At 33.8% G+C, this 13818-nt stretch overlaps 2 protein-coding genes and 1 long non-coding RNA gene across 3 annotated transcripts in view; 1 reads left to right on the forward strand and 2 right to left on the reverse strand.

Moving 5' to 3' along the window:
- The window catches only part of LOC127974508 (uncharacterized), a 48932-nt gene that overhangs the window by 3191 nt on the left and 31923 nt on the right, over positions 1-13818 (reverse strand). The gene's annotated exons all lie outside the window — the stretch shown is intronic.
- Positions 267-5834, forward strand: ggctb (gamma-glutamylcyclotransferase b). Its single transcript, XM_052577841.1, has 5 exons — positions 267-417; positions 1596-1750; positions 2625-2770; positions 3559-3691; positions 5548-5834. Exons 1-5 carry the CDS (start codon positions 288-290, stop codon positions 5704-5706), a joined length of 723 nt encoding a protein of 240 aa, XP_052433801.1. The 5' UTR covers positions 267-287; the 3' UTR covers positions 5707-5834.
- LOC127974507 (E3 ubiquitin-protein ligase znrf2) overlaps positions 8450-13818 on the reverse strand; it is a 30080-nt gene continuing 24711 nt past the window's right edge. Inside the window, exons 3-5 of the mRNA XM_052577842.1 lie at positions 11934-12039; positions 11768-11850; positions 8450-11345 (exon numbers count right to left, since the gene is read on the reverse strand). Of these exons, the coding sequence (XP_052433802.1) occupies positions 11793-11850; positions 11934-12039 (164 nt within the window). The 3' untranslated portion in view covers positions 8450-11345; positions 11768-11792. The remainder of the gene's footprint in view (positions 11346-11767; positions 11851-11933; positions 12040-13818) is intronic.

A 13818-nucleotide genomic window follows, 5' to 3' on the forward strand; every position in this document is an offset into this window, starting at 1 on the left:
TTTGATATATTTACGGTAGGAATTTCTTCATGAATATCCTAATGATTTTTGGCATAAAAGAAAAATGGATAATTTTGACTCATGCAATGTATTTTTGGCTATTGCTACAAATAAACCCCAGAGACTCGAGACTGGTTTTGTGATGCAGGAACAAATATATGAAGATGTGTGAGTTAAGGGATTAACATTAATACATTCACAACAAATGCAGTTCACCAATCGGGGGTCAGGTGGGCGTGTCCGGTGGGCGTGTCCTGTGGGCGTGTCAGATCCTCCCCCTGGTTCAAATGTCCTGCTCCACAGTGTCTCTCTCCACACAGAGACAGATGAACCCTGAAACAAACATGTTCTCCTGCCAGAGCTTCATCATCAGCATCACGCTGCTCGCCGCTGGAATCAACCTCCTGAGCTTCGCAGGTGAGTCCTAAACTCTTCACATCTCATCAGACTACACTGTTCCCTTTCAGACACTCGCTGCTCCTCGTCACGCTCAGTTTTTCATTATTTAACCCTCTCGTGTTGAGTTCTGCTCACCTTGACCCAGAGAGGTTTTCTTTATCCTGAAATGCTAGTCAAAGTTACTGCATTGGGACTAAAACTCGCTCTAAAACTTGCTAAATTATTATTGATACCTTTTGTATATTTAACGTATTACACTTGTCAAAAACTTTACTGATCCGAATCTTATGCACATCAGTTTTTGAGTGAACACTGCCAAAAAATAATCCTTAAATATATGCAAAACATGCCTTTTTTTTAACTGAGCTCAGATTAATCAGTTCCAGAAATAAATATAAATCTGTGCCAACAAATCTGACAAAGCAACAGGACAAGAAGAGTTCATCATCAACATTTATGCATCATCACTTCTTGAATCAAATTGTTGATTTTGATTTTTATGACATTACTAGTAGAATCAGCTAAAATGCAACCAAAAATAAATGAAATCTTGTCGAAGTAGTTCTTCAGTCTTTAGTTAGAGACTGTTTGTTTGTGCATCTGGCTCCAGCTCAGTTTCACAATGCTCAAATATTTGAATTAATGTGTAATTTAGATTTGGTGACGAGTCAAAACTGTGTGGCATTTAACATAGTTCTGAGTTAGATTTTTTTTTTTCCGACTTGAATATAAAACACTTGACATTTTATAGTATACACATGTATTTTCTCATACGTTTTCTTGTCAATTCTTACATCCAGTTTTTAAAAACACAACTTCGAGTTCTCAAGAAATCCAAAACATCAAACTCCAAATACAGAAATATCCAAAGCGCAGAAATACAGAAACGATCAGTGTCTTAATATATTGGAAACCTATGTAAACTGCATTATTCAGGTGAATTTTGAGTGTGTCGAGGTGATTTCTGCTGCTTCCAGTAGAGGGCCGCTTGGGAAAGTTCTTGCTGAGAGCGGTCAGGGTCAGATGAATGCAGGCTTTGGCACACAATGGATTTGCATGAGAATGGAGCTCGGCTAACAGAGCTGTTTTCCATCTCATTTGCTCTGAGCTGCTGAGCTGATTCAACGCAAAACTGTCCCTCTTCCATTTCCTCACCCTGTCCCTCCTCTTCCTCATCCTCGTCCTCATCCTCTCAGTCCCTCTGCCCTCTGAAGACTCAGTGATGGACAACAGCACCGACCGACTGAACGGATCCACCTTCCTGTACTTCGCTTACGGCAGCAACCTCCTGAAGGAGCGACTGCAGCTGAAGAACCCATCCGCCACCATCCACTGCGTCGCCAAACTCAAGGTATCATACATCTATACATCTATCTATCTGTCTATCTATCTATCTGTCTGTCTGTCTGTCGTCAAACCAAAAACTATTCAGACTCCAGATATCATTTCTGAAGTGTTTCACTAGTTGTGCAGGACACTATAGGTCATGTAAGTGAGGATAACAAAATAAAGTAAACTGATATATATATATAAACTCAAATTACCAAGAAAATGCATTTAAAACTAGACACTTTTACCTGACATTTTTTTGCATAAGTGTTTTTCTTTAATTTATTTATTTTTTTGTCTTTTATAACTTTTTTGCTCCATAGACTGAACAAAATGAAGCATTTCTTAATAATTGGTTAACCTAAATTGGTATTATCTAATTGTGTGCTTAAATTCCAACCGAGTTGGAACATAATCTGGAAGACGAATAAATAATCTTTCCAGTGATGTATGATTTGTTGGGATCGGATATTATTTGTCTGAGATACAACTATTTAAAAATCTAAAAAAATCTAAATATTGAGAAAATCATCTTTAAAGTTCTTCAGATGAAGTTCTGAGCAATGCATATTACTAATAAATAATTTAGTTTTCATATATTTATGGTAGGAAATTTACTAAATGTCTTCATGGAACATGATCTTAATATCCTAATGATTTTTGGCATAAAAGAAAAATGTATAATTTTGGCTCATACAATGTATTGTTGGTTATTGCTACAAATACACCCCAGAGACTCCAGACTGCTTCTGTGATGCAGGGACAGATCTGTTCTTGTCATATTTTATAAGCTGTAGTGAATAAACTGATGATGTGAGGAATGTTGAAGGCGTCTGAATAAACTCTGGGTTGACTGTCCATATTTCCCCACGGTTCTGACCGGTCCTCGTGTCCAGGATTATAAACTGGTGTTCGGGAATCATAAAGGACTGGCGAGTCAGCGCTGGCAAGGCGGCGTCGCGACCATCGAACACAGCCCAGGGGACGAGGTTTGGGGCGTCGTGTGGAAGATGAACATGACGGACCTCGAGTCCCTCGACAGGTGGACGCTCTCACACCCCAAACACACACATACAGTACACTCAAAAATGCTGGGTTGTTTCAACCTAAATTTGCTAATAAAGCTCTTTTTTTTTTTTTACATCTGAAATCGCATTACCATGAAAATTGATACTTTACAAATATTTTAACCTTAATGGATTCAAGTGTCATATTACAGGAAGTTTAGTTAATATTACAGTCTTTTAGAATCCAAAATTTTAATAATCTTGTAAAAATACATTGTCAGAAAGGTCTCAAAGATTTTTCAAGACATTTGTGACAGAAAAATGCATTAAAATAAAATTCAATTATTATTTTGATTTTAGTTTTGATTGCACCCGGTGGCTGTATCTGGTATAACACCCTAAATAAATAAATCTCACAGGAACCTCCTTTTTTTTTAATGTCAACTTCAAATTTGGAAAATAACTAATTTAGACACAAGGATTTAATTTCATAGCAATTTTGGAATAAAAAAAATATTTTATAAAATGAGTACAGTGCATTTTATTTACAGTGGTTTAACTTTCTGAAACTTTATTTTGAAATTATTTCACTTTTGCAGTATTTATAAAAAATAAAAAAAAGGTCTGTATTCCAAAGCGTTCATAAATCATAATTTAAGTTAGCACACTTTAACATCTATGTTATAAAAGTGACACTAACTGAAAAAATTTAACCTAAGAGCTGGGTTAGTCCATATTTGAGCCAAAGTTGGGTTGAAACAGCCCAGCATGTGTTACTCTGAGCTCTTGGTGTAGTAAGTGACTCTTGGATGTTCCTCTGCAGGCAGGAGAATGTGAAGATGGGCACCTACAGCCCAGTGGAGGTGAACGTCTCCTCCATCAAAGACGACTTCAGCTGTCGGACATACATCATGAACAGCTGTGTTTATGCACCACCTTCACCGCAGTATCTACAGGTACGGTCTCCTGCGCACTTTAACAAGTCACAGAAACACGGCTTCGTTTAGAACGGCGTTCAACACAAGCAAAAGAACGTTAGTGTGCATTTGATCAAATATCAGTGAAGTAGGTTTGGAGAAACACTAAGTGAACGCTTGGCTAAAGAGATGTGTCTTTAATCTAGATTTAAACTTTTTATATTAATATTCGATTTTTGCCGATATCTCGATCATTTCCAACTCACTTTGGTTGATAGCCGATATATAATTATTTAATTATTTTAGTTTTTAACAAGAGCTTATCTGTTAGAATTAAATAAACTAATGAAGTTACACACTGTGCGATGTATAAGGAAGTATAATTTTAAAAGTGTGATATAAAATTTGGAAATTTGTGCATTATAAAAAATATATTATTCTAGTCATTCTTAAAAAAAAAAAAAAAAAAAAAAACAGTTTTGACCAAATGGAAATCAATGGGAACACATTTCTGTTTGAAATTTTTAATGCATTTTATAAATATATATTATTCTAATAATTTTTTAAGAGTTTTTTTTTTCTAGCAAATATTTTTTTCAGAGCTTGACATAACCAGAATAATATTTTTTACTCGATTTCTAGCAAATAAAATGTTTTAGAGCTTTGCATAACCATAAAAATTTGCATAACAATTTACTGAAATACTAACCACTTATAATAACATTTAACTCACAATTTCAGCCAAATATTATATTATAGAGCTTAGAATAATTATAAAGCATAATGTTATTCTAGTAATGCCAATCTCTAAAATATTTTTTCTGGAAATAGTGAGTAAAAAACAAGAGACAAAAAGAACACAAGTGTCACATGAGAGTTTTGTTTGAGGAACAGACTGAAAATTAAACGGTTATTCATTAATAATCACTTCCTCCACCAGTGGGTTATTAATTGCTTCGGTCGAATCACAGATTCAGAAAGTTGAGTTCGGCTCACTTTGATTAGTGGATGAATCATTCAGACTGATTTTGTGAACTGATTCACTGAAAGATCACTATTACACTATGAACATTTCTGAATTGAGAGGAGATTTAGATAACAAACGAATGAACAACAGCACGCTTCTCTAAACGGAGTGATATGATTTATTTGTCCTGCTGGTGAAAGGACAATGTTGAGGTGTTATTTTCTGGCGTTTGCTCTGGCCAGCTTTGTATGAGACAATAGAGCACCGCTAGCAACTGAGTCAGTGCTAACACAAAAACACCTGAAACCGAAGCATCCAGAACATGCATGATCATGTCCATAATACAACACCAGAGTCTCTGCCACAAGATCACTTCTACTTTTAGTCACTTTTAGTATAGGAGAATAGGAAACCAGCACATGTGCTTTCATGAATTTATGAATGAATGCACATTAAACAATTTGTAATCTTATTGTATAACAGATCAAATTTAGTTTGTGACCCCGCAACACCATGTAATGATGAAAAATGATGGTTATTACAGGGTTTCTGCAAATGTTTGACTTTAAGACATGTTTGAACAGTTTTAAACAAGTTTTCATCCCGCATTGACAGATATCGGTTTTATATCTTCATTTTGCATGTCAAGTATTGATTCATTTAAGGATGTTTAGACATTTGTACAGGCGAACACAAGAGCACTTTTGTGCATCGTGATCAGAAGATACTGTAAAAAGTTATTTTTAATTTTGTGCAATGCATGCAAAATTTATTAAATAGATTTTTCTGCTCTGATTTAAGGTTTAAAGCAACACTATCTAACTTGTATGCATTTACATTTTAACCTAAAATCTACATTTAATTCACATTACATTCATGCACTTACAGAAGACAAATAAGAGCAGGTTTTTGACTTTGTTATCATCAGGTTATTATGATGGGCGCGAAGCAGAACGGGCTTCCGGAGGACTATCAGGAGAAACTCAGGTCTATCGAAACCAACAAATACGAGGGACCTCTGCCTGTGATGGAAGAACTGGGGGAAGCTTTGAAAAAATCCAAAGAAAGGACAGAAGAGGATGATTAGCGTGATGAATGGTGTCGATTACAGAATGTACTCCACATGGTTCTGTCGTTCACGCAGACGAGGGGAAGGATGTGCAGCATTTGTAATATATGGCAGCAAAACATATGCATAAAGTATTTTAGCTGGCATTCACTGTGTTGTGTTTTGCTTGTGTTATTCTCACTTCTGAGTGTCGGAAAAACAGGCAATGCCAAAATGTAATAAAAAAAAAATCCATGCATCGTGTTTAATAGATAAGACTAGGATTTGTACAGTATTCTTATACTCTTTTGGTTTTAATGGAATTATTATGGTTATGGGGTGTCCCATTCAACTCAGCAAATTGTAATTTCCAACTTCCTGTTGGGAAAAAAGCAATGGAAAACCAATTTTCCCAACTCGAAAATGCACAGTTCCACAAGTGCACAAAATATTTGATGGTAGCCATTGACTTCCATAATATTTTTTCTATACTATCGAAGTCAATGGCTAATGTCAATTGTAAATAATTAATGCATTTTAACTTTGGGGTGAACTATTCAGTTAATGTTTCCGTCAGGCTGCTAAAATGGGTGAATCCTATATTTTAACACAAGACAGTTTTTACATTTATCAGCAAATTAAAAAAAATAAAAATAATAATAATTTTTTTTTGAAGGTTATCATTAGGCAAGTTCTCATACTTTTAGTTTAATAGGGACGCAATGACTTGTCCAAAATGCTACAATCTTTATCACTCAAAATATAACATCATTTGAAGACCGCTAAAATGTCCAGTTTTCTTGCGATTAGAACATTATCATAAGGTTACAAAAACGTTTCTTACAACATTCTACTCACTTTATCCAAAATATAGCATTAAGTGTTTATTTTTAATATTCTAATTCTTTGCTGCTGTGTTTAGAATGTTACGTAAAGGTTACAAATTAGCAACATAAGGACATTTTGAGAATCTTTAGAATCTTTTAAAGAAAGTTCAAGAACAATTACGTTCCGAGAACGTTTCTTTCAGCGTTTTAAAAACATTAAAAAAACAAATACAAAACGACAACAACAAAAAACAAGACGTTCAAGGAATGTTGTTTTAAGAATGTTTCCTCAGTGTTATGACAAAACAGTAATAAAGTTATAAGAGAATTATATAAACACTTAACACTGACCTTGAAAGTTGGGAGACGTTCCCTTGAAAGATTTTGAATTGTTTAAAAAGAACATTAAAAATAAAAAACAATAGAAACCATCAAATACATTTTAATGGTTTTCATTAAAAATTCCAACACAAACATTACAAACCATCAACTTTTAAACATGAAAAAAAGTTTCCTGTAGAGTGTTTAGAATTTGTTAATAATTACATTTACATGACATTTTCCATTAAAACCAATACAAGTCCCATTATAACCAGTAAAAGCCTGATGGTTTCTATTGTTTGTATTATATTTCAGCAGGGCTGGATGTTAAATGTGAAGTCTTATTGGAAACTAGTTAAGAGTTGAACATTTTTTTGTAAGGGTATAAACACCACATTTACCAATGTTTAGTAAAAATGTAACCAGCTTTTTCTTTAATTCCCCAAACAGCTCATCATAAAATGCATAACCAACATTAAATCTCGTGACTGAGTGCAGGCTAGTGCATTTTATCATTTTATTTAATAAGCAGTGAAACTATTAAAATAACTTTATTCATATAACTGATTATATTTGATTGCTTTTCTCCAGTTTTTCAAAGGTTTACCTTTAAATTAATGTGGGTAATGATCTTAACCATGCTTAACCTTCTTTTTTTTTATAAATATACAAATGGGAAATATCATTACCACATCAAACATTGTTACCCTAACATGCAAAACAATAAAACATCTACTTGAAGGCTGACCAAAGCCTTATTTCAGTACATATTAGATAAAACGTAGTTTGTAATTGGATGTCAAATGGACCACAAATCACAGAAAAGTTAATCATTTTGAAACATGTAAAGCAGGCATGTTTAACCTTACATATTACTGTCAAATGTATAAGATTAAAGCACAACCACCACAAAATCAGACTTTAGCACCTCTTTTCACTTTGAGATCATTTTGAGGTTAAAAACAGATTTAAAACCATAACTAGAAGCGGTTTAGTAGCTATTGTACTGTTTTTGAAACCAAATCTTTGCATAGCTATGACAGGAAACACTGCCATCTAACCGTAAAGAAATAAAATAAACCCAAATAGGAATTAAAACCGTTATAGAATAGGCATGTGTCCTAAACTCTTGAAACATTGGTGCCTCGTATTTTAGAGCAGTCAGTGCCATTTGGGAAAGAAATCTACTGTAAATACTGTATGTGTGAAAGAAATTCAGATGTAACCCCTTTTGTAATGTATTAACATTTTCGTAACTATTTTATTAACACATTTTTTCTCAGTAGCTGTAACTCATTACGTAAACTAAATTATGCGTTTAGTTACAAAATAAATGTTATTTTAAGTAGTTACAGCTACTGAGAATTTTTTTTTTTAATAAATTAGTTACTTATGAAAATGTTAATACATTACAAAAGTGGTTACATCTGAATTTCTTTAATTTTAAGGAGCTCAAAATTTTAACATCGAATTGAATACATTAATTTTTTTTGTTATTTAACCAAGTATTATTATGTCTTACGAAAGGCTTTTATCGTTCAAACATATAATGCACTAATTCACATTATTTCTTATTTACATGTGATACTGGGATTCTCAAACTTGATTGCGATTAAATATTTCACACACGCAGATAAGATTTTGCTTTTTTTAATCTCATTATTTCTGTACATAGTTTATTTTGTTTTTACACATATGGAATGTTACAATATCTCTAAACCATAGTAAAAAATAAACTTTGATCATCCCGGTGGCCACGGTTAACCTTTCACATCGAGATCCAACACATACCAAGCTTTAGTTTCCCTCGTTTGCATCTCTTCAGGAAGTTAATTTTTTGTAACTAGTTAAGTTCCTCTCGACTGCTGTAAGGATGGAACTAGATCTGAAAGATCGTTACCTGATGGATTTCAGTAGCAAATTAAACAAACAAAACACAGTCATGTGTATCAAAAGCTTTGATTTGACAATCAGGCTCAGATCTGCTGGAAACAGAAGTTTGCACAAAGCAGCAAAACATGGATTTATTATTTACCTAAATGATATCTCGTAAAATAAGTTTTCAAATGCTGTAAAATCTGGTAAGGCTTTTTAAAAATAGTGGTGTTTCCCATGCACATCTTCTATGATCAGAAAACTGCTGTAATGAAGCTAACATCGAAATCGGTTCTCATCGCCATTGACGTACACGATTAGCAGCATTTTAAAGCTATTATATGGCACCTTTTATATGCCAGGTCGACTTCGGTAAGCCTTCAGATAAACTCTTACTTGAGACTGGAAACGAGATTAATGAGTAATAACAAACAAACAAATCCCTTATAGAATCTGTGATTAGTAACTTAAAAAATAAAAACTAGTTAGCAGCGTCAAGCCCTACTGAAGACCGACCACCTTTCTCCAAAACATAATGTGGATCTTGAGAAAAGCAGCTGAAATGTGACCCAAAGTGCTTATGATATCAATCACACACACATGATTTATATAAAAACTGATTGAGAAACTGGTGATTAAATCCTAAAGATCGTAAGAGAATCTAACCTCGTTCCAGCATCTACAGGTGGATTTAAGACAAACGCAGAGAGAATTACTCAGCTGAATCACATTTCATCACAAACATACAAAAACAATTAGATTTTACATGAAGAAAAATCTTTTTAGGAGCATTAAGATTTGCGACAATTTTTTTTCCACAACAATCAGGCACATTCAGCATTTTGCTTTCGAGTTTTTCTTTTTTAAATATTATTTCAAGTGTTTATTACTGGAATACAATGGTTATTGAAATTAACAGCAGTACAACAGATACTACAATGATGTATAAATACTATCAAAGGGGAGAGAAGAATGTGTTTAATTGTCATGAAAGTATGTGACAAATCTTAATAATCCTAAGAATTAATTTCTTTGATTTTAGGTGAAATATGAAAATCATTTGGCCTGATGGACGATCATATATCAGTCTCTGACATTTTCAATAAATCAAAATTATATATCAAATAATTACTATAATAATGTCTATTCAAATAGTAATGCATTTATAGTAGTAGTATTTTTGAGTTTTCTTTTAATTATTTATTATTCTCAGTGTTTTTTAACCAGCATAAATCAATCGCAGTACAATAAATGTAATGTATAATGTTGTATAAATACTTGCACTAAAACAGGAAAAATGTGTTTTTATTGTCATGAAAACATCTGTCATCAAGTGAAAAAACTAAATCTTAAACAATTTATTTAAATTGTATATATTATTATTTAAATTGTAATTGTAACTGCCATTAAATAATGCCGATTTAAATGGAAATTTTACTTTACAGTTTTTCCAATTTTTTATTATTTCAGTGATATTTTATTACTGAAAGACAATTTTTTTTAATATAATTAAAATCAGCATTTAAGAGCAGTATAATTAATATAATCACAAATACTTCTTATACTGAAGGAGTAAAATTGTAGGCATTATTTATTAAAATTATAATTCATTTATTCATCATGGTAGTATTTGTTGTACAGCCATTCAATTTATATAGTATAATTATATATATTCAAATAATGTAATTACTTTAAATAAAATCTGCATGAATTATAAACAGTACACTGAATGTCATTAATTTATTAAATTGAAATGTCTTTACATGGTAGCATTTGTTGTACTGCCATTAAAATTATCCAGATTTTAATAAAAATAATTGCATTATATTTATTTTCCCGCCAAAATTGATTTTCTCTATGCAAAACATAACTTAGTTTTTATTTTCTTCTGCTTTTGTGATGTTCTGATGAGATTTACTCTCCATAAAGAGACACAGAAGTCATTCATGTGTTGAATTAAGGCTAAGATTTGTCAACACAAATAAAACATGGTGCACTTGCATAAATGATCTTGAGACAGTGCAGACGTCACGTGACAGGCTACAGTGAATCTGGAACCGTTAGCATAGATATTGCTAGCAGACTCCAGATGCATGGGACGTTATTCCATCCGGGAAGAAAGAGAGAGAAAAAACAGTTGTGTCGACGCTACCAAATACAGGGCACTTGTCAGTATGGCTCTGGGCCGACCCGAATCAGGGCTCACGTCCCGTCACATCCAGGCGTCTTTCTCCGAGTCCATCGAAACGTAGCCGCCACTTCGGCCCGTGGGATCTGAAAGTTAAGGCACTGAGAGAGACAGAACAATCCACCGTGATCATCCGATAATCGTCCAAACAGTTAGCTGATCCTGAGTCCGGCTAATCAGAGACACCAATGAAATGACCTTCCTAAGATCCGCCTTCTTCATCATTCCTGATTGGACGATGGTGCGCTGGAGTAGAAGCTCTCGCCCGCCCTGGGGTTTCTTCTTTAGGACTGTGATGTGGAAAGAGTTTCCCTGAATGAGTTTTGGCACACTAGAGTTTATATGGCGACTAGGGAGGGCTGTGCTAAGAGAGGGGCGTTCGGCAAACAGGAAGTCCCGAGACCAAAGTCACAGTGTCAATGAGGAGGAAGAGGATTCACATTGATGCGCTTCTCACGACCAGGAGGCTGGAGGCATGAAACACAACACAGCGATTAAAGAAACACTGGTTTACATGCACTGGGCAGTTTTGAGATTTTGACCCCTTTGGCTTGCCATAATGTGCTGTTTTAGGCTAGTGTAAAGAAAACATTCAAAACACACTTTAATTGTTTGTTTCATTGCACTTTATTAAAATTTGTATCTTTAAAACTTTTTTTCTGTTTTTAATGCATCATCACATATGCTTTTCTATTCCATTTTATTTTTTTTAAATACCAATTTATTATTCTTTATCAGTTAACGGTTAATGTTCGGATAACGAGCAGTGGTTGTCGGTCAGGAAAATTAACCCTTAATGCATGCATTTAAATGCCACAAAATAGTATTAAACTGGTCCTTGATATAAGTATATGAATTCTGATGCTCCAGGTTTGTGTATGTGTGTTACCTGTGCAAAGGTGCGAGAGGTGCTTTTAATCTGAAGGATGTTCAGGACACGATCGGTTCACTTCAAACCACTCGTCAATACAGCTAGAGGAAAAGCAGAATTACTTTAATAGAACGGACTCACGTCTGTCACACACACACACACACACACACACACACAGCTTTACCCTTTGTGATAGATGCAGAGGCAGGGCAGGCGTGCGATGGTGTCTCCCTGCACCAGCTCCTCCAGACATATTGCACATTCTCCCGTGTCCTTCCCCAAGACGTCCTCTGAGAAAACACAACGAAGAACAACCCAAATCAGATTGAGTCCAAGTCTGAACAAAACCTGGAGAGGTTGTGTGTCATACATCAATCAGGATTTTCAGGTTTTCTGTCGTTTGTGATTACTGGAAATGGAAATTATGATTTGTTTTCTTTCAAAACATCCTTTTATAGTGATTATTCACATAAAGAGCCATTACTAGCTGATACATTTTTTTTTAGAGGAAAAAGAAGTAATAAATTAATGAAAAATACAAAGTTGGAAACATTATGATTTTTTAAATCTCTTCTGCTCACCAAAGATACATTTACGTGATAAAAAGAATAGAGTAAAAACTGTAATATTGTTACAATTTAACAATTTCTAAAATGATGCTCCGCTGTATTTCCAGCATTATTCCTCCAGTCTTCAGTGTCACATGATCTTCAGAAATCAGAATAATATGATGATTAACTGCTCAAGAAACATTTCTGATTATTATCAGTGTTGAACACAGTTATGCTGCCTGAAATTTTTGTGGAAACCGTGATATGTTTCATGGATGAAGCCCAACCTGTGGAAGCAGAAGTATCTTTTATAAATGAGCAGAAGGTGGCGCTGAAGATCTATTTTTCTCTGACTCGCTCCAGAAATCCAGGAGCAGTTTACATGCAAGAACAACAGAGTTCAACTCAGCATATGAGATGTTTAATGAGAAAAGGACTGTTGAAGAACAATGTAGTTTTATGTAGTAAATTACCTGATGGTGAGGAGTGGCTGTGTATGAAGCTAGTATCTTGTGTCTGTTACACGAATCATGAGAGGATATACACAAACACTGACGCCCTGCAGTGGGAGGAGCCTATCATTCACACTGCTGAATATTCATGAGATGAGAAACTTGCTTTATAAGTTCACTAAAGGAGCTAGGAATGTTTATTTCGGTTATTTTTCCTAACTGACGCTTGTTAACGGATTATTAACCGTTAACCGACAAGATTATTTTCAATTAGAATTGAATTAAATTAGAAAGGATAAGTGTCTGTGACCCGTTAAAAATACTAACATTTGTTTCCCAGGGAAACATTTGTTTCATTTACATTCAAAAAGCTTTTGCAGATCTTCAGCGAGCGGAGAAAAACATAATAAAAGCTAGGTTATATACAGCAAATAAATAGGCCTATACAAGAAATGTTTTTAGTTGCTTATTAAAATGTATGTAAACATTTCATATCCCATTTCTGAATAAAAATAATAAAATGCAACGTATTAATAGGCTATAGGTTTTTTTCTCCCTCTAAAAAAAAAACATTAATTTGTATACGCGTAGCATAGCCTCTTTTAACAATGCAGCAAACCTTTATAAATATTTTGCTAAATTACTGAAAAAATGTTTTATTTTTAAATCGTTTAACTGATTGTATTAATCATTAAATATCTTAATGGTCGGTTATGGTTAACCAGTTAAAATGAACATCCCTAAAAGGAACCAAGCTTAAGTTTTAGTTTTGGTTTTGGTATATTTAAGTGATTTCAATAACCAGGCGCATTAAGTTGTAATGTTTACAACGTTGAAATTAAAAACAATTCAGTACACACCTTACTGATGACATATACTTTGTACATGCAAGCAGATGAACCTAGAATATAAATGCAATGCACAAAGTTTCACATTAAATCGAAAAGCATTAAAAAACACTGAAATGGAGTTGCCAATTAATTATTAAAAAGAACGCAATCTCGATTCAAACACCCACGTGATCTCATTTCTAAATGACAACATTTCTGTTAAATCTTTGAAAAAG

The sequence above is a fragment of the Carassius gibelio genome, chromosome B16 (genome assembly GCF_023724105.1).
Source record: "Carassius gibelio isolate Cgi1373 ecotype wild population from Czech Republic chromosome B16, carGib1.2-hapl.c, whole genome shotgun sequence".
NCBI lineage: Eukaryota > Metazoa > Chordata > Actinopteri > Cypriniformes > Cyprinidae > Carassius > Carassius gibelio.